The 20,274-nt window shown below is 39.0% G+C and overlaps 2 protein-coding genes across 2 annotated transcripts; both read left to right on the forward strand.

The window, feature by feature from the left end:
* The first annotated feature begins 1,968 nt into the window (after positions 1 to 1,968).
* Positions 1,969 to 8,618, forward strand: ppp1r7 (protein phosphatase 1, regulatory (inhibitor) subunit 7). Its single transcript, XM_034104686.2, has 11 exons — positions 1,969 to 1,993; positions 2,798 to 2,854; positions 3,622 to 3,717; positions 4,224 to 4,279; positions 4,408 to 4,473; positions 4,700 to 4,830; positions 5,027 to 5,189; positions 5,714 to 5,830; positions 5,936 to 6,040; positions 6,161 to 6,247; positions 6,538 to 8,618. The coding sequence occupies exons 2-11, from the start codon at positions 2,815 to 2,817 to the stop codon at positions 6,712 to 6,714; spliced, it is 1,038 nt and encodes a 345-aa protein (XP_033960577.1). The 5' UTR covers positions 1,969 to 1,993; positions 2,798 to 2,814; the 3' UTR covers positions 6,715 to 8,618.
* A 934-nt stretch (positions 8,619 to 9,552) lies between these two features.
* Positions 9,553 to 19,968, forward strand: ubxn7 (UBX domain protein 7). Its single transcript, XM_034105010.1, has 11 exons — positions 9,553 to 9,660; positions 11,367 to 11,526; positions 11,839 to 11,903; positions 11,999 to 12,064; positions 12,231 to 12,343; positions 13,135 to 13,281; positions 13,647 to 13,737; positions 14,787 to 14,917; positions 16,850 to 17,348; positions 17,448 to 17,527; positions 18,871 to 19,968. The coding sequence occupies exons 1-11, from the start codon at positions 9,555 to 9,557 to the stop codon at positions 19,030 to 19,032; spliced, it is 1,620 nt and encodes a 539-aa protein (XP_033960901.1). The 5' UTR covers positions 9,553 to 9,554; the 3' UTR covers positions 19,033 to 19,968.
* The last annotated feature ends 306 nt before the right edge of the window (positions 19,969 to 20,274 follow it).

Below are 20,274 nucleotides of genomic sequence, written 5' to 3' on the forward strand. Positions count from 1 at the left end.
CTGTGAAAGTGCAGGGGAATTCACAGAGAGAGGATTTATGAGTCTATGCTTTATGTAACCCTATATGGCCGGCCTTGCAGTGATGTATTATTTATCATACAAGCTTGTGATCCTGCTCACTTTAATTAATGTTTTTCTTAAATTAAAATATGAAAAAAGGTGTACACTACAAACCGATCCGTGTATCTCCGTCCAATTGTTTTTCTTTATTAAACACGTAAACGGAAGAGCGTCTGAGAGGCGTTTTTTGCTTTTTACCTTACTAAATAGAGTGGCGAAGTCACGCCCATCTACTTCCGGTCTATGGGACCTCATTTCGGAAAAATTATGAATTTTGACTTGCAAAATTATCTTTTAAATTGACAAACATCATATGTGTAATTCGTGGCACAATTCAAACGGGATCGAAAGATAATCTTTCTCTCTCCATTGACTTCAATACATAATTTTTCCGAAATAAGGTCCCATGTATGAAAGTACGTTTACAGGGTTTGAGGGAAAGAAATCAATAAAGTATGCTCTCAAATTTAAATACCACGCTCTTGAATAAAGATAGGGAATAACCCCCATAGTGCCGCGAAAAGTGTGGTGTGTGAAGAGGAGGAGAGAGACGCGTCCTAAAACCAGGAAGTAAGCTGCGCATGGCTTCCCTCGACAAAAAAGCAATGATATTTCTCCATGGGATTTTAGAAAATAGCTCAAAATAAGATCTGTGGGAAACGTACTAGATAAATGCACGTGTTGTTCAACCGGATAATATCCACATGTCTACCCTACTTTTATAATTTTCTAATCATAAATCTATGGATTAGATTTATGATAGACTTTTGAAACTACAAGAAGATAAGGAGGACTTTTACAAAAAAGTAATAGAGATTTTTGTCCAGAAGGATAGGCAAATGGACTTCATCTTCAAGTCAAGGGCTGAAGTCGAATAGTCCATTTAGCTTAGGAACCTTCCTAAAGGAGTGAAATGACCCGGAAGTCCCTCAGTGGCAGCCATGACAAGTGCCGTTCGAATTCTCTAGAATGATGAGAATGATAGGAAAGGAGGTTTCAAACTTCCTTTATAACCTCCTTTAGCTTAGGAACCACTGGACCTCCCTAACCGACAGGAGAAGCGAAAATGCCGCCCCACAATGCCTTGCAGCCGCAGCATTTGCCGTCACTCAACAGTCGGCCGTTTACGGAAACAACCGATTATGACCGATAAATGATATCATGAAAGTTACGGTGCTTATTAAGCATTTTAAAACATAGGTGGTAAGTTGCCAAAGTGCTTTGTTTTGCACGTTCATCAGTATTATAATCAAAAAGAGAAATATGAACGTTAATTTTCACTGAAATTATCAAATAAAGTCAACATTTCAGTCTTTACTGAGCTGTGTGGGGTTTGTTCAACTTTTAAAAGATGTTTGAATGGTGATATACACAGTGATAGATGTTAAGGACTAACGTTTATAATAAATACATCTGTATTGATTTTAAGATCTTTAGTTCATACAATCATACGTATTGGGATCATTTGTATTAATGTGGACCGGAGGGAGAGGGTGACGAGCATAAGTTTCACTTTCCTTTTTTATTTCAATTCCAACTTTGGTCATGAAGAATATGTTTCTCTGTTGTCCACGTTCATAAAGCAAAGCAGCAGCATCAGAGCACGGGGTGCAGAGTCTCTAGATGAGTTTACAGTAGTCCCTCGTTCTTACTAAACATCCATGTTGTAGTCCGCTGTATACAAAACTGTGGTTGCCATAGTTTCCCCACAGCAGCAGACGCACACAATGACGTCCGCTGGCGCATCATAAACACGTCGGATAGTGAAAGTGCATTCGTATTCTCTAAAGTACCGCAGTCTCTTCTCCTAAATCCTTTTGAATTCTCCTATCCACTATCCCTTAACCCCGTGACGTTTCACTCAGAGGTCAAGGAATAGACGATAGGGTTAGAACTTAGGAGCTGATTTTTAAACTATCCGACTGCAGCCAAGGTAAGACCGCAATTTTATTGAAAATGGGATCTTACTAAGAGAGTACAATTCAATATTTAAATAAAATTACATTTGTTGGGTATCCTTTTTTTGAACTGTCTGTTTAAAATTAATCGAAGCATCAGACAAAAAAAGCTTTTGAAAATAATATTATAATTTGATTTAGGTCAAAATATAATATTTGTAAACCTGAAGAGTCAGTGCCAGTGCCTCACCAGCCATGGACCTTACTGCAGAAGCTTATATAGACATCTACGTTTTTTGTGCCCCACCACTTTTACTGCGGTCAAGCCAGCCTCCACTCGGGAAAACCTAGTCAAACCAGCCCGCACGTGATATTGCGGTGCGCGAATATCCTATGCATTACGGTAGAATCCTGGAAACACTGCCTCTGTGTTTAGATGAGAATAAAACAAAAACTGGCCAGTATCAAAGACTCATTACACTTCAGGGTGATAGCAGGACATCCCATCTAGTCACTTAGAAAAAATCAGGACATTCTGATGTAGAGTTTCAAAATAAAAGACCTTTGAAATCTCTATTGTATGAGCTATCATCCCTGTTTTTAGATGAGAATAAAACAAAAACTGTCCAGTATCAAAGACGCATCTCACTCCAGGGTGATAGCAGGACACCCCATCTAGTCAATTAGAAAAAATCAGGACATTCTGATGTACAGTTCCTCCAGCCCCCACCCTGAGTCCGGCGCACTTCCTGGGGGCTTGGTGGCAACCAGTGGCAACAGCGCCCCCTGGTGTCTGGTCGCAGAATGAGCCTTCTCCTGATTGGTTTACCGGTTGTCAGGAGTGTTTACAGGAAACATGGCTTCCCGGTCTGTTGGAGAGCTTCAAGAGATGGAAGGTGAGTTCATTTATAAAAAATACAGCCGTATTATGGTCGTATAACCTGGATGAACATACATTCATTAAGACAAAGGTACCGGTTTTTATAGGAGCAAATCGGGAGATTTTTAGTTTATTGTTAATAAATACACCTTCATCATTGGCTGGCTAGCTAACATGCTAACAACAATCCTCGTTAGTTGACGTTGTTACCCACACTGTCCAGCTAGTCATTATCTAATTATAGTTTCATAGCTGCTTTGCCATGCCTTATGGTCCACTGAAACGGGATGTTATGTTTAACGCAGATTATCTGCCTAAACATGTTTACAATGTTCGCTGGTAAAACTGCCTACTGTGCTCCATCAGCTACCCAGCTAGCTAACCTGGTTAGCAGTGTTACCCCTGTGTGTTAACTTGAGTAAGCTAACTTCGATTTGTGAGTTAGTTTCTTAACTGGTAAGGTTGAAAATACAACTATGATCAAATCCACAGCAGTTGTTATTATCCAATGGTGTTAATACGTGATAAGTGTCCTCGTGGTCTGTCACGCATGTTTGCATTGCTCCAGAGTCTTGATCTGGTTTAAAGGCATGTTCTTCTACAGTCAGAGAATGGCTTGATTTTTTTACATAGCTTCCCCCGAATCCTCAGTGGGCGAGTTGGAGCTGGGCCTTGTCTTGGCATTACATTACACGTGCGTCAGCTAAATGTGTCACTGATAAAAACAACTTTGCATCTGCATGGGGTAATCGAGCTATGTGTCTCCTTGTCTGCTGACCGCAGTGGACAGAAAGGGTGAGTCTGAAGAGTCTGGTGATGATGAGACCAAGAGGAAGAGTATCAATGGCAACGTGGACCCCAATCAGCCTGCAACCACAGGTAAAGCATCACACATCCAGCAAAGGAGACACAAGTCAGCTTTAAACTAATGCAATCAATTATGTGACACAGAGTAATCATCAGTCTATCTGATGACAGCATTACATACCCATGTAAGTCTTCTCAAGCAGACTTGTGTGACTATATCATGCTTGATGTAATGGTCACAGGGTTAGTAAAAAGTCTTGAAAGATTTGGAAAACACTTAATATCAACCGTTATATTTCCGAAGTTCGCGTTATGCTTGAATTTGATATTTTAATTTCAACATAATCTAGTGTTTGATTTATACAATCACCGATGTCAACAAAGAATATCTGAAAATATGTATTGTCTTCTGTGGATTTAAAGGAATTTGGAATACTTTGTTTCCCAAGTTGATAGTAACACTTTCTTTGTAATGAGTGTGGATTTTTGGTTTACAGTATGTGAAAGTGCTTGAATTTGACTCTTTAAAACCCTGTGGTCATAGGAGTTAATGTGCTTTATTCTTGCTCTCAACAAAGGTAAAGAAGAGTCTCCTGTTGACATGGACACCATAACCTTGGACCCAGAGGAAGAGGTTAGAAGAGGGTCTAGAAACAATGCTACTGTTTTTCTAGATTGTATTTGAAGAGTGAAAAGACTACTATTACTACTTTTTACACAACAGTATGTCATGTCACCCTAATCTGTCTGCTTTCTTTCTAGGATGTTGATCTTGTTCATTGTCGTATTGGGAATATTGAAGGTTTGGAGGTCTTACAGAAGTGTAAAGTAAGTTACTTTAGTATTTATTGCCACTGTGTGAGTTGACGTATTGATAGCAGCATTGTATGCAGATCTGGAGTAATTCATTTAATGTTCCTTTCTATATAAACCAGACAGGATTTTGTTCTAACCACAGGTTTTTATTTCTTTTTTAATCATTTGAAGGATTTGTATTAAATAGTTATTTAATGTGTCTGTTAATGGCTTTCTTTCCTTCTATCTCTTTCTACAGACACTCTCCTTAAGACAGAATCTTATTAAAAAGATAGAAAACCTCGACAGTTTGAGGTCTCTGCGGGAACTAGATCTCTACGACAATCAGATCCGCAAACTGGAGAACCTGCAAAACCTTACAGAGATTGAGTAAGTCTGAAGTAAACTACGTCTATTTTTCATGCTTATAATAGAGATTTAATCCAGAATGGCAAATCATAATCTTTACACACATTTTTACCTAATGGACATTTCCTAAGTTGTGTTTTTGTGTATCTGACATTGAATAACACTCATCTCAGGTACATATTATTTCTAATTTTCATACTTATTTGACTGTCCACAGTCAGCTTGACGTCTCCTTCAATATGTTGAGGAAGGTGGAGGGTTTGGAGCAGCTAACTCAGCTGAAGAAACTTTTTCTGCTTCACAACAAAATTGGCAGCATTGCCAACCTGGACCACCTCACAGGCCTGGACATGCTGGAGCTGGGCTCCAATCGCATCCGGGTAAGACTGTTGGGCAGTGACATGTAAAATCGATATTACTCACATAAAAACGCAAATTACTTACATAATTTTCAAATACTGATGTTGCATTTATTAGTGTCACTTTAATGGGGCGAAGCCTGCGAGCTAGTTCAGGCAGTTAACTCGAGCAGTGCACATATGCTGCATTCATACCTAACGCCCCTTGCCACTCCACAACCAACCAAACAGAGTCTCCTTAATGCGCCGCTCTATTTAACCTGCCAGATCTCTCTCCATGCATTGCTTGCTGCTGCTATTGCTGCAGCTACTTCCACGTCGCTGCTGCTCGCCTGCCCCACCACCACCCCAGCTTCCACCTGTAGGCTCGGGGGGTTAGTTATTTAATCATCACTCATCGTGCTATGTATATCTGTGGAGTGATGATGCCCGAGCCTAGACGCCAAACTCAACTATATGCTGCTTCTAATAAACATGTTCAAGAAACACGTGAGTTGTCTGACTGAAATGTGGTTGTGTTTCTCTTTCATTGTGTGTGTTTACAGATCTTAGAGAACCTGGATACACTTTCATCACTGCAGAGTTTGTTTCTTGGCACCAACAAAATAACTACCCTTCAGAATCTGGATGGTTTGCACAACCTGACAGTTTTAAGCATTCAGGTGATTCACAAATTATTTAAAAAGATGTGTCAGTCCTTTTTAAAAATATAATAATGGAGTATGTAAGTAACATTGATTAATAATGTTGTGTACTTTTTTGTTCAGAGTAACCGGATTACTAAAATTGAGGGCCTACAGAATCTGCTCAACCTGAGAGAGCTCTATCTGAGCCACAATGGCATTGAGGTCATTGAGGGATTGGAAAATAATGTGAGACATCAACAGCCTATTTCTAAAGCACTCAATGCAAAATCAGTCCATCATGCAGTTAGCTAACTGTGCTGCAAAGTTTCCTATGTACGTTTAAACACTGTTTGTTTCCCCTCACAGAAAAAGCTTACAACCCTGGACATCGCTGCCAACCGAGTCAAGAAAATTGAAAACATCAACCATCTGACAGACCTGCAGGAGTTCTGGGTACGGATAGTGTGCATAGTTAAACTAGAATGTATTTTAACGGTCTTTATTTGTTATATTTTGTATTTATTCCCCACGAGCGTAGTTATAGTTTTAAAAGAAATATATTAACAAACACTTATCTCCGCTTGCAACTATGTAATAATGTGTTAAAGGTGTTACTAGGCCGTTTATAAAGTTATTGTCTCCACATCCTCCACACTGTATGTTGCAAGAGTGCTTAACATTTGTGTTTGATCTATCTTTGCAAGACAAAACTAATTATGTTATTGTCTTTCAATCCCTCCCAGATGAACGATAATCAGATCGATAACTGGTCAGATCTCGATGAGTTGAAGAATGCCAAGTCTCTGGAGACGGTCTACCTTGAGAGAAACCCTGTACAGAAGGACCCACAGTACCGGCGGAAGATCATGCTGGCGCTGCCCAGTGTTCGCCAGATCGACGCTACCTTCATCCGCTTCTAAACTGCAGTGTAATTCACCTGCTGATTCAGTGTTTTCCCCTCACCCCCCTGCCTTCCCGTCCCACAAAACAAACTTCATTTTGAAACACGCTGGCCTCACAGAATCATATCGTTACTTCGTACAGAGACACACATTCCAGCATTCACCATCCCCCACGGCTCACGCAACATACATGTATGCATATATGCACTCACTCACACCTTGATCTATGCTATTGTGTAAAAGCTTATTTATTAAGCTGGATATGAACTGTGAAAAGGATTTTACCCTATGCCCATTTCATAATTGTTCCTCTTTTAATTTTACTTTTGTAGTTTTGCATGTGGGAGACAGTATGGAGACATTTTTCCTCAATCTTTCAGGGCCCATCAGGAAATAATATATCAGTTTTTGTATAGTTTCAGTTTTGTTTGATAAATCACATTTTTGAGGTTGCACTGCTATCATTTAAGAGGAGGCATTCTTACTGTTTGAGTAATTGTGTTGAAAGTTAAGGTACACAGTAAATGAAAGAAGAACTAAACATTAAAGGGAAATTCAATAGTAAAATAAGATTTACACATTTTAATCCTCCGAATACTGCTTATCTTATCTTTTGGCTTTATTTAAGCTTCAAGCTTTTCTGAACAAGTAACTGAACGTTACAACCACAAAAATAACTAAAATGAAGAAACCTACAATGACACAATGCAGCCTTGTGTCTGTCTGAAACTGATGAATCATTTAAAAAATAAACTGCTATCATTACAAATGAGGGGCAAATCTTGATGTCCAGCAACCTTGTCTATGCCTTGTCATTGTCCAGATATTTTACAGCCAATCATCTGGTTAATAAGAGTGACCTCTGCATACAAAAACCTCATGAGAATGTAAAGATAATGAAATGTGTCCATGATGATGGTTCAGTGGTACATCAGCCCCCAATTAATTGTTTTCTTCTTTTTTTTTACCTTGAATACATCACTGATTATACCTTGGGTTCTCTCCATCATACATCGTTCATGAAATTATTTTGAGCTGAAAAAAGTTTAAAAAAAATGTGAAGTTACTTACTAACAGCAGGGATGGTCTTAAATAAGGGTTAACCAATGTAAGATAAATTCCTTTTTTTTATTAACATTTTATTTAAGATATTAAGATGTGTATAGACATTACAGTGACACATTCAAGTTTCACATTTGGTCTCTTTTAATAAAAAAATAGATAATCTTGTATATTTATGTTGCAAGATGAAAACTTTAAACAAAAACTCAAACCTATTTTGTCTCCAGTGTTTAAAAGCAGAGTGCACTAGATTTACTGTTGGGTTACAATCAAAGATATAAAAATGGTTTTCCACCTCGGGACTAAAAGGTCAGAGTCAGACACACAATTCTTAACGAAAAAAAAATCTGTGTAACATCAGCTACTTGACCATAACCACAACAGGGTTATTATTGCATCTCCTTCTCTTTTAAAGGAATCCAAGATAAGAACCAAAATCAATTTAATCAACTTTAGGATATTTATGATATCTTCTAAACTTCTATACTAAACTGAAGGCCATTACTAATATGAATGTTATGTTATATTATGTTCAGATTAATTATAATTTATTCACAATTGGCCAGTTGGATTGTGAATGTCACTGTCTGTTTGTAAATATAGTTCGCCCACACGTGTAGAAAATCAGTGCCATCATAACTTTCCTTTTGTAAAGCAAAATGCTCTTTTTCAAACAGCAGGTTTGCTTGAGTTTAAGTAATTAAGATAACTTGACCTTGACTGGTCTCTGAATGACCAATTATTCGATTTGCTTTTAGCTGATTGTAGTCAGAACTGAGTCTTCAGGTTCTGGACTTGGTTCATGCTGTTTTCAAAATGAATGTATTATGCAAATAATAAAATGACACTACTTAAAATGATATGCTGTTTTGATTTGGGAGGCTTTTTATTTGCTTTTATCTTTAAAGACCTTCTAGCATGTTGTAGTAATTGTATTAACAACAAAGGAGTACAAACGTGATTTCAAAATTATTGAAAGTCTTCTTGGCCTTTTTGTTCTATGCATCTTCAATTAAGGTGCCAGACCAGCACATTTCGATTTATGGATTTGAAATTAGTAGTGAAAAGTTACTTAGTAGGTATACAATATGAGGTATTTTTTACTTTACTTGAATATTTATACTCATATCTTAGTCGTATCTCAGTTATGCATTTAGTCCATTATACTTTTTTTAACAACATTTTTACTTTTTGCTTCACTACATTTATTCTTTGAAACTTTGGTTACTTTGAAGATTTAGATAAGCACTTTATAAAATAAATAAACGAATACGTTATGATTGTTAGGCTGGTTATGATATCCAACAATTATATACATAATTGTAATGTAAAAGTGATGTACAAATTAATCTATTAATAATTATAATCCCTATTCAAAGATTACTCTGGAATCGGGCATTTTGCATGATGAGTACTTTTTAATTTGTTTTAGTAAACTGAATGATGAAAGCCCTCATCCTTCCCTCTAACTATTCTTATCAATTTGGACTCTGAGAGGGTATTAAAGCCTGTCTCAATGGCCTCAATGTTTTTTTGTAATTCCAACGATATCTTGAAACCTTGAGCGAACATCCAGTTCCGTATGAATATAAAATCATATATTATCAGAAAATGTAGGTAATATAATCACATTTCTTAATAAATAATTTAGCAAATGTTCTATAGTAACACGTTTTACTGATTATGTGCATACAAATCCAACCCTAACTAACCACATAACCCACAATGCAGCACAATCCTATCGTGACGTATCGGCCTCACGCCGCGCCAGGCAGGGGGAAAGGACGGCGTTGCGCATGCGCCACATTTATGTTGTTGTTTGTGGCGGTAAGATGGCGGCGCTCGGAAACACCTCAGCTCCGGGGGTGAATGGGTTAATACAACAATTCACAGCAATAACAGGTACAAATAACATTTTATTTTACGTTTGATCCATCAAGAAGGTTTTGGTTATCTAACAGGAACAGCCCCTTTGTCCAAAGAACCAGGAAATGAGTGCAGAGAGAAGAAAACGGCCGTTAAGTGTTGCCATGGCCCCTGCGCTGTCAATGCTGTGCAGAGAGGAAAAAGCACAGCCAGTTACCTGCTAAACTCAAGCGAAACACGCAGAAAAGGAAGCATAAAACCACCCGATTTTAATATCTCCCATGGTCACTTACAAGATATCTTTTTTTCTTTGTGGTGTTTTTTACAGACACTATTTCGCTAGCATAGAGCTGATGTTCTGTTCTTCTTTACTGCATGTTGTGTGATAATGTGGAATGGACGTCGCCTGTGTAACATTTCCCTTCTTCATCACCAGCCAGGCTTCACGTTGTGTTACTCTTCATCTCACTGTGACGCGAACCACACTCGTATAAACTCATATGTCCATATGCGATTACTCGTTCACATTTCCTCAGTAGTTTATGTGTGCTTTGACCGGATGGACAGTGTTTTAGATTTAAGTTATTAATCGGGAAAGAGAGGGGACTCAGTTCGGGGGTTGGTGCTGCTACACTTGGAAAGTGAAACGGACATGCGCAGTACACACGGAGAGATGAGTGCAGCCCCGGTGCAGCCTAACGGTGCTGTTCACTTAAAAAAAGTCTAAAGTTACCCTCGGATCTAGTGTTTTCTCACATGCAAATACTTACATTGTTCTTTTCATTGTGTCGAATCATGATCTGGATACATTTAAGTACAATTCTGGTGTTTTTGTAACCTATTGGTAGCCTACAATTCATGTAGCCCCACTTGAGCTATATCACTGCCTGCTATTTCCTAAAGATTACCATAGCTTTTGTTAAGACCGGATGCATATTTTTGCAACCTTTCAGGCAGTGGTTTGCCTTTCATTCATTGTGGTACAGTGTTTCGGTCAACTTGCAGATTTGTTGTTATGTCTTTATGAAGTTCTAATGTTGTTTAATTTCACAAGACCCCATAGTTGAAAAGCTTTAATTTGTATTTACACTGACAAAGGACGTAATGTTCACAAAATCGATAAAAACCACGATTTTCACATTAACAACGTGTTTAAAAAGCTGGCTCAGTTGTGTGCACGTTTGCATGTGTCTTAATGAATGAATGCAAAAGAGTAGAGTATGTTTATGTTATATAGTAAACTGGTTAAAACATGCATACATAATCATGGTACTTTAAATACCATGGTACTTTGAATCGATTAATATACAACTAACAGTTGTCTGTATCTAACGAATTTTGATCACAATTCCTTAATGCAAATTACTGAATCTGAAACAAATATCGTAGCTTATAGTAAAAACAAACATGGGCCAATACATCAGCATCTTTTAGTACAAATAATTGAATCCATGCGCCCTCTTAAGGGCAAAACATTTTTTTTAAACTGTTCCAATTGTGTAAAGGAAGCAGTATTTTATTGATGTGGTTTTGGAAACAAGCGACAACATGCCAACATCAATAAAGTCCATATAGATTATTTCAATATGAGATATTCTACTGATGATCTACAGTCTTCTGTCCTGTATAATTTGTTCCATAACTCACATTGAGAGTGTGAGTTTTCACACACATGTATCATTACAGTGTTAGTCATAATGTTTTTTTTTACATCAGTAACCCTATGTCCGACTCTGCTTTAGGAGCAACAGAGAGTGTAGGACAACACATGTTGGAAGCATGCAACAACAACCTGGAGATGGCAGTGACCATGTTTCTGGACGGAGGCGCCATTGCGGAGGAGCCCAGCACTAGCACCAGCTCCAGCTCAGCGGCTTCAAGCAGCAGAGCCCCCCCTTCAGAGTAAGCTGGGATTCTTCTTCACACACTTGTTGGATAAAAGTAAAACATTGTTTCTTGCCATTTTCGTAGTATCCCAAAGATACAGTCCCTGGTTATATTCATAGCGCTTTATAAATTCTCTCCTTGTTGAAATATGTTGTTAACCGTGAGCTGGGAGGAGATTTTGGGTTTGGTACACTGCTGTGATTTGTGTTACGGTTGGGTGATATAACAAACTAAGACTTTGTTTATAACTTGATATATACCAAATGTTTTGCTTTAGATGTCTTTGTTCCTTAGAATAATACGGTTTATTTTCCCTTTTTGTTTCAGTGAAGTACGAGCACCTATTCCCCAGAAGCAGGACATATTAGTTGAACCTGAACCATTGTTTGGAGGTATTATACTTTATCTGACCTAATGCATACATATGTCAAACTACATAGTTGTTTCTGGCCAAATGTGACTTATGATGTGTTTGTAATATCTGCAGTGCCAAAGCGAAGAAGACCTGCTCGATCTATATTTGATGGTTTCCGAGACTTCCAAACAGAAACAAGTAAGTCATTTCAAGCTTTTAGCAAACTTAAAGAGTTGTAAGTGAATGTAGTAACATTGGATTCTTGCTGAAGTAACAACCAATAAGATAATATGTCACATTTTCTCTTTGTTCAAACTTTTATAATTGTCTTTACCTCCTCTAATGTATTTTTGTTCTTTCCCAGTTCGGCAGGAACAGGAGCTGCGTAACGGTGGTACAGTAGATAAGAAACTGAGCACCCTGGCAGACCTTTTCCGTCCTCCAATTGAGCTCATGCACAAAGGCAGCTTTGAGACGGTGAGGAGTCACTCACCTGACATTTTAAATATGCTTCTTTATTCAGTTTGTGTGAACTTTCTGTGAAATATCAGATGTGCTCTGACTGTGCAGATCACAGGTGGGAAACCAGGTCTGCCGTGCGTGCAAGGGCAGCTGTACGCAGAATGTGTTTTCATTTGTATTCATGATATAAATGAATTTACAGTCATCATTTTAGATAGCATTGGTATTTATGCGAGTAGAAGTGCGCATAGTATTGTGAAAACTTAAATTTGAGAATCATTTGCAGGATGTTTGACAGCCTGACTGTTCGAGAGGGTTTGTTTTATAACACTGGCTTTACATTTTTTTGCAATTTAATATAAGACGTTTTTAAAGTACTAAACTAGTCAAGAGCGAACTGTTAGATGTGATAATTAACATTAATCCCATTCAGTTCTCGGTCCACTTGATACAAAACCAGACCAAAATATATTTTGGACTTTGACAGAAAAAAGTGAACCTTTCTGTAATTTGTATTTCCATCCATTTATCATTGAGGGTTGATTCTGATTTCAGCCACTTACTTTGACAGTCTTTTCCATGTTTTCCAATTTGCAATATTTGTTAAATCAGCTTTTATAAAGTTAAAAATGAAAACCTGCTTAACCACCAGACATGTGATCGTAATCCACCTGTCGATAGTTATGGTTTCTTGACCATAAAGAGAAACAAATTAACTTATATAGTTATCTGTCTTGGTCTTGCCAAATTTAACAATCACATTGCTCACTAGTTGACTGAACGATGTGTGTTTTTTGGGCTTACAGGCGAAGGACTGTGGACAGCTAGAGAACAAGTGGCTCATGATCAACATTCAAAATGTTCAGGACTTTGCCTGCCAATGCCTGAACAGAGACGTTTGGAGTAACGATGCAGTGAAGACCATCATCAGAGAGCATTTCATATTCTGGCAGGTGTGTAGTTTCAAATCACAGAGCCACATGTTGTCTGTATGATGCTTTCATGTCCCTGCAAACTTTGTGTTGAGGTCTTTGCAAGGGTCCTTCTGCTAAACTCATTTGAGTGGAAGGAAGAGTTGAACATGATTATTTAAATGAGAAAGGAATTAAGTCAGGGATACCAAAGTTGAGACTGTCGACAGTACAGCAACAGAAACGGTATGTGAAGCTGTGCTTCAACAGCAAACGCTTTTTAATACCCAGTGATGTTGTAGTAAGCACTTCTAGAGAAAGCCTAGCAATTACCGTAGAACACAAAATGAAGTATCTTATCTGTTGGGGTGTTCATGTATTGTTTTGTGCATTTTCTCTCACTACAGGTATATCATGATAGTGAAGAGGGACAAAGATATATCCAGTTCTATAAGCTGAACAAGTTTCCCTATATTTCCATCCTGGACCCCCGCACAGGTGAGTGTTCCTGGGAAGTTGATGCTTGTTTTCAACGACACCATTTTTTGAGGAGAAGAAAATGTATCTCTTTTGCAAACACACCATTAAGGGCTGTACTGAAGGCCTTTTTTATTTTATTTAAAAAACAACAACAGCATAATGTTTTTTTTTCAGCCCCAGTGGAAATGTTTACACCTACAAATATGGAGTGTAGCAGAACATTTGGTTGGATAAATACTTTAAAACAAATTTTGACTTCTGGAGTCAGTCACATTTCATTTCTACAACTTGTATGACACTAATAATATGAGTGTAGCCTGGTTTATATTTTCAGCTGTGTAGAAATACAAGGTTTAATCACAATGAATAAACATACATTTAAAAAAAAAAAAATAGTGATTTCTAAATTCATTTTCAACATTATAAATTCATTTTCAAACTATCAGATCCAGCCCTATTTAGGAGACAACACAACAGCATAAGAACAATATCCTTTAATAATGGCACATGACTGAGAAAGAGATCCTTGAATGATTAAGTGATGACATCAATGCACACCAACAATGGCTTTCTCATTAAATAAATAATGAAGATAAATGCTCTGCATTGTCGTTTGTGTTACAGTTAACAATGTTAACAGTTCAATCAGTAGAGTGAGCAGACGTCTCGCCCCCGCTGTTCATATCTGACTAATACTTTAAATCAATACAGCCTAACACACCGCCTTCTGCTGACTAAGGCCCCGGCCACACGAGGACGATAACGGTCGTTTGCGTTACTGTTTAGTGTCATGACAACCATGCTTCTTCGCTGCTTTTGTGGAGGAAGTTACAGCGCCACGTACAGGCTCCTGCATATGTACTGCAGCTTCTCCAGCGGTTGGAGCTAAACGGAGCGGTCTCGTGTGGACAGACACTATCCGGTGAATATTGTGTGTGGACGGAAGCTTTTTTGCGTTTGCGTTAATCCTATGCGTTTAGCCGTTTTCGTCCTCGTGTGGCCGGGGCCTAAATGCTTTATAACTGATTTTATTATTGACCTATGCTTTCAAAACACATTCACTTCAGGTCAGAAAATGGTGGAGTGGAACCAGCTGGACGTGGCGTCGTTTCTGGAGCAGACGTCGGGCTTCCTGGCAGAGCACGGGCAGCTCGACGGGCCCTCCTGTCAGCCCCCCCCAGCCAAACGGGCGCGCTCGGTGGGTCTCATCTCATGTGTCGCCTCGGTTTCTCCTCTCTGCTATAATAAGAGCTGCCTTCTCTCTCTCTGGGACTTTCTAGTAACATAAGAACTCACAATTACTATAAAGTGTAGAGCTATTATCTGGGATGTGAGTTATTATACATTGGGAAAGACCTTCATTGTTTTCGGTTCCTTCTCCTAAGGGAGAAATGACATGCAAAAAGCAAAAAATAACATGTTCCGTAAATGTATTACACTCTTCTATCTGCATGAAAAGTTATCGTATTACTCATCATATTTTCTCCGAATTTGATCGATAGAAACTTTATTGATTCCTAAATTGGAAATTATTTTGATACAGCAGCAGTGTATGGGCTCAGAACAGTCTCATAATACACACATGCACACAGAAGGATTCACACTTGTATTTCCGGATCCACACTTGTGTTTTTCAATGCACACACAAATGTGTTCCGTTTCATATACATGTAAATAAAATCCAAAGAAAAAAGTTTTACATATGTATTTTTGATCCTCACATATTTGTTTTCCGTTTAAAACCTCTGCACCTGCAAACACAAACCGCTTTCTGTGCACAGATCGCTGTGCATTCGTGTGTGGGTTTTTTGAGACTCCCCTGACGGTCAGCCGATTCGTACTTGTAATGTTTTCTATCTATAGCCAATCAGATGTCTCCTCAATTCTAAGCCAATCACATGAGCGCGCCCCCACGAGGGTATGATTTATTGCGTTCATGACACTTCATATACGCATTTTGCGCAGTCCGGTCAGCTCGCTAAACAGAGGGCGGAGCATCAGGTGATCATGCAGAGCTGCGTGTCTCTGTCAGACTCAGCAGCTGATCTGATCTCTCTCTCGCGTCCGGTTATACTTCACTTGCGTTTATGTCCATATCGATCAGATCCAGCCCTCCTGATCGGCCTTTATAGAGAGCATCGATCAAACTATTAAGAGTGAATATCGGCCGACAATGACCGGCGGGGCTCCCCCCGTTGACGGTTCACTGTCCAGCACTGGCTTCGTAGTGCACTGATCGATTAGGCGAAGCTAACCTGTAGCTGCTCCCTCCACACTCTTCATACAGACATAAATAAAGCAGCTGTATTCGCCATACAGGAAACACACATTTAAAACGGTTTTGCCTGCCGTTTTTGTGTTCACAAGCATTCATGGTTCGGAAAGTGGCGCTGTACCTTAATAATATAAAGGCTTGTATTTGCGTGCATTTCCTGTTCGGAAAGTGGCGCTGTACTGAGAGTGGAAGTGTCCTGAGATTAGCGCCTGCAGGCAGGCTCCATGGACCTGTCAGCTCCGGACAGCGCAAAATGCGTAGGCCTACATGAAGCGCTACATCATGAACGCAAGAAATCTACCCTCGTGGGGGCTCGCTCATGTGATTGGCTTAGAATTGAGGAGACATCTGATTGGCTATAGATATAAAAAAATTACAAGTATGAATTGGGTGACCATCAGGGGAGTCTCAAAACACCCACACACGAATGCACAGCGATCCATGCACAGAAAGCGGTTTGTGTTTGTAGGTGCAGCGGTTTTAAACGGAAAACAAATATGTGACGATCAAAAATACATATTTAAAACTTTTTTCTGTATTTGGATTTTATTGACATGTGAAACGTAACACATTTGTGTGTGCATTGAAAAACACAAGTCTGAATCCTTTTGCGGATCATGATGTACAAGTGTGAATCCTTCTGTGTGCATGTGTGTATTATGAGACTGTTCTGAGCCCATACCAGTGTGTTCAGGCATTAACATATTTAAAAGGTGGAATAAAGTATAAACATAATCAAATAAACTAATAAACGGCTAAATATATCAGGTCAATAGGCTTGACCACAGTTTTTAGTTTTATGAGTCGGCTCTTTGACTTGTTTTCTACAGCTGCATACTCTGTTTTCTGTTCCAGGAGAGTCTGATAGATGCCAGTGAAGACAGTCAGCTGGAGGCAGCGATCCGAGCCTCCCTACAGGAGACGCACTACGAGTCCGCGGATGCCCCGGAAGCCCCTGATTCCCCCAGATCCGAGGAGGAATCGGACGCAGAGCCTTTCTCTGACAGCGAGGGTCCCATCTCTGTCGACGGTTCAGACAGCGAGCTGCCAGCGCCCCATGAAGAAAAAAGTTTTACCAGCAAACACGCCTCGCTTCCTCCGGCCTCTGCGGCCCAGCAACGTCTACATCCCGATAGCTCCACCTCTTCCCATAGAAAGTCTACAAACAAAGAAAACAACCACAGTCACAAGAAGGAGGAGAGTAAAAAGAATCACCTGGAGCCTTCAGCTCCTCGTCATCCTCAGCCTGACGCAGACTCTGGAGGAAACCACTGTTCCCCGGCCGCAGAGAGCGCTGGACCTTCCAAAAGCAACACCACCGAAACCTGTGACGTGGACTGTCCTGACGACAATGGTAAGACAACATGTTGAAAACCTCAAACTGTTCTTATAACAGTGAAAGAGTGAGGATGTTTGAAAGATATTAACCACCCTGTGTTTTTCTTTCACGTAGGTCCCAAAGCCAGGTTGATGCTCCGCTACCCGGATGGACAGAGGGAGCACATTTCCTTGTCTTCTAAAGCAAAACTTTTGGTAAGAACAGACCATAATAATGCTATTTTAAAGAAATCCTTTTTTGGAAATACACTTTTTTACCTAATATCTAGAATTGTTGCAATGTCAAGTCTGTACACCAAGAATGCTGTGAGCCAAGAGGCGAAAACCTATATATGGAGGGGAAGAGAAGGTTCAAATATGTGCTTATTAGCACATTTTATTGCATCTGTTAAATATGTCTATTACGTGTGAATTATTGTTAAGTCGTGGTAAGTTACATTTTTTTAATTATTTGTATTACCATTTTTGGCTTTAAGCCTGTATAGAGTGGTGCAGTGACGCGTCCTAAAACCCGGAAGTAAGTTAGCATTTTACCACTTCCGGTTCCTTCGACAAAAAAGCAATGCAATTTCTCCATAGGATTTTGGAAAACAGCTGTAAATAAGGTCTGGGGTTGACACAAATGTAAGAGACGGATCACGTTTTGTTCTACGACATTAGCGGTAACCCCACTGGTGATTTTTGAAGAGTTTACGTGTCTGACATTTTTTGAATCTGTAGTTTTGAATATGGATCTTAAGTTGGCATGACGTTGAAGCAGCGACCCTGCTGTAGTTCGTTTATAGCATAACCTTAGCATTTTGCTTCTGGCGACTAGATTTATGATTCGAAAATTATAAAAGTAGGGTAGACATGTGGAGATTATCCGGCTGAACAAAACGTGATCCGTCTCTTCAATGTGTTTCAACCACAGACCTTATTTCCAGCTATTTTCCAAAATCCTATGGAGAAATTGCATTGCGTTTTTGTCGAAGGAACCGGAAGGAGTTTACTTCTGGGTTTTAGGACTCGTCACTGTGGCACTCTATAAGAGCCAGTTCTAATTTCCCATGTTCTCATGCTAAGCTAACCGGCTTCTGTGTTCAACTTCATATTTACTTTACAGATGTGAGATGGCCATCTTTCTTGTCATCTAATTCTTGGCAAGAAAGTAAATAAGTGCATTTCCAAACATTTCGAATTATTGCTTTAAAATGGCCATTCAACCAAAATAGTCGCTGATCGTCACTTGTACTCGAACAATAACAAAAAAGTGGTTTAGTTTATATTTATTATGGCATTTTGAGTAATTTTCTCGACAACAGAGAGCGGGTTGTTTCATGTTGAGCTACTGTCAATCTGAATTTTGGCTGGGGGGCATTATTAGCATTATTGGCTACTGTAAAACCAGAGATTAATATCCGCGAAGTCCCTTCCTCGCTTTCTGTTTTTACAGGAAACTAATTAAGTAACTTTTAAGTCAAATAAATGTGAGCCGTTCATTTATGCCCAGTGAATATTAAACATTTGTACTGACTCTTACTTTCCTCTTCCTCAAGGCGCTGGTAAGACACGTCCAGTCCAAAGGTTACCCTAATGAACGCTTCGAGCTCGTTACCAACTTTCCCAGAAGGAAGCTCGCCCACTTGGACTATGACATCACGCTGCAGGAGGCGGGGCTTTGTCCACAGGAGACTGTATTTGTTCAAGAGAGGAACTAGCCTTTGTCAGACACACACTCACTTTTTGCTTGTCTGTATCTCTCTGATAGACCTCACCCTTTCACCAATGACCTGGGACATTGACACCGGCCTATATCCAATAACCTTCAGTTCTCCTGGAATTAGGCCCTGTTTTTGCCAAGACAACTGAGTGGGCGGACAACTTTCCCTGCCACTCTAGTCTGAATACTGACGTCTCTACTGAAAGCCTATTCCCTTAGTAGTCATCTACAGTTGGTCAGTAAGGTGTCACAGATGCCGGCACTCATTTTTTTATGTGATTTATTCTTTTCTGATGCAGGCTTCATTTTGTTCTGAACATTGAGGCACATCAGGATAGAATATATATACAATAGCTCATATTTAAATTAAAAAAAAGCCTACTAGCGGATCACTGATTGATGATGACACACCACAGATTTGTACAAAAAGACTTTTACCTCCCAGAAAGGATGTTAAATGTCAGAGTTTATTTTCTTGCTCATCTTGTTATTGTCTGTACCGGGGACAGGTAAAGGAAGGCTCATTCTCGACTATTTGGACCTACATTTTGGTCAATGTTTGAATTATTGTAATTATTTGAAAGGCACTAAAAGAAAAGGTCCATAAATCATAATTCAAGAAAACATTTCGGACATATTCGACACACTTGTGTAGATCTGAGGATTTGGGTTGATCTGCAGATTTTTACTCAAGTTTCTATCGGTTAATTAGAGACTTCGATTTTTTTGGTTTCAACTTTTGATACAGAAGGAATTTAATGAAGGGTGGTACATCTCATCAGTCGGACCTACACTGTACAGAGATGGCTTAGAGAGACTGATATTTAGCTGTAGTCATTGTTTCCTTTCTTTTTTATATGCTGCCAAGAAAATATGCTTATGTTGAAATATAACCACCAAAACAAAGGGAGATTCTGCTTGGTCTTTTGTCACATTTTGTATCCATTTTTATTTTTATCTTGATCTGATGAGAAAATAGGCATTGGTTACAAATATAGGAACAAAACTGGAAAGCAGCAACTCTTAAGAAACAACTACAACAATTTATAAAGCCAATTTTAAAAAGCCTTTCAGCTAGCTAACCCTAGTTTCCCTCTGACTTGATTTATTAAATGATATTAGTAAGGCACATTTAGCTACTTTACATTAAATAATGTATTCAAGAATGACTATGTTTATAAATTAAACAAACCATGAGTAGATCGTCTGGAGCTTATGAGGCTTTTAAATAAGACACCAT

This window comes from Pseudochaenichthys georgianus, chromosome 17 (assembly GCF_902827115.2).
Source record: "Pseudochaenichthys georgianus chromosome 17, fPseGeo1.2, whole genome shotgun sequence".
NCBI classification, from domain to species: Eukaryota; Metazoa; Chordata; class Actinopteri; order Perciformes; family Channichthyidae; genus Pseudochaenichthys; species Pseudochaenichthys georgianus.

Coding starts and splice junctions, on each gene's coding strand:
- ppp1r7 (XM_034104686.2), top strand. CDS start 2,815: ATGGCTTCCCGGTCTGTTGGAGAGCTTCAAGAGATGGAAG. Junction 5,190..5,713: donor TGGGCTCCAATCGCATCCGG/GTAAGACTGTTG, acceptor GTGTGTTTACAG/ATCTTAGAGAACCTGGATAC. Junction 6,248..6,537: donor CAGACCTGCAGGAGTTCTGG/GTACGGATAGTG, acceptor AATCCCTCCCAG/ATGAACGATAATCAGATCGA.
- ubxn7 (XM_034105010.1), top strand. CDS start 9,555: ATGCGCCACATTTATGTTGTTGTTTGTGGCGGTAAGATGGCGGCGCTC. Junction 9,661..11,366: donor ACAATTCACAGCAATAACAG/GTACAAATAACA, acceptor ACTCTGCTTTAG/GAGCAACAGAGAGTGTAGGA. Junction 13,282..13,646: donor AGCATTTCATATTCTGGCAG/GTGTGTAGTTTC, acceptor CTCTCACTACAG/GTATATCATGATAGTGAAGA.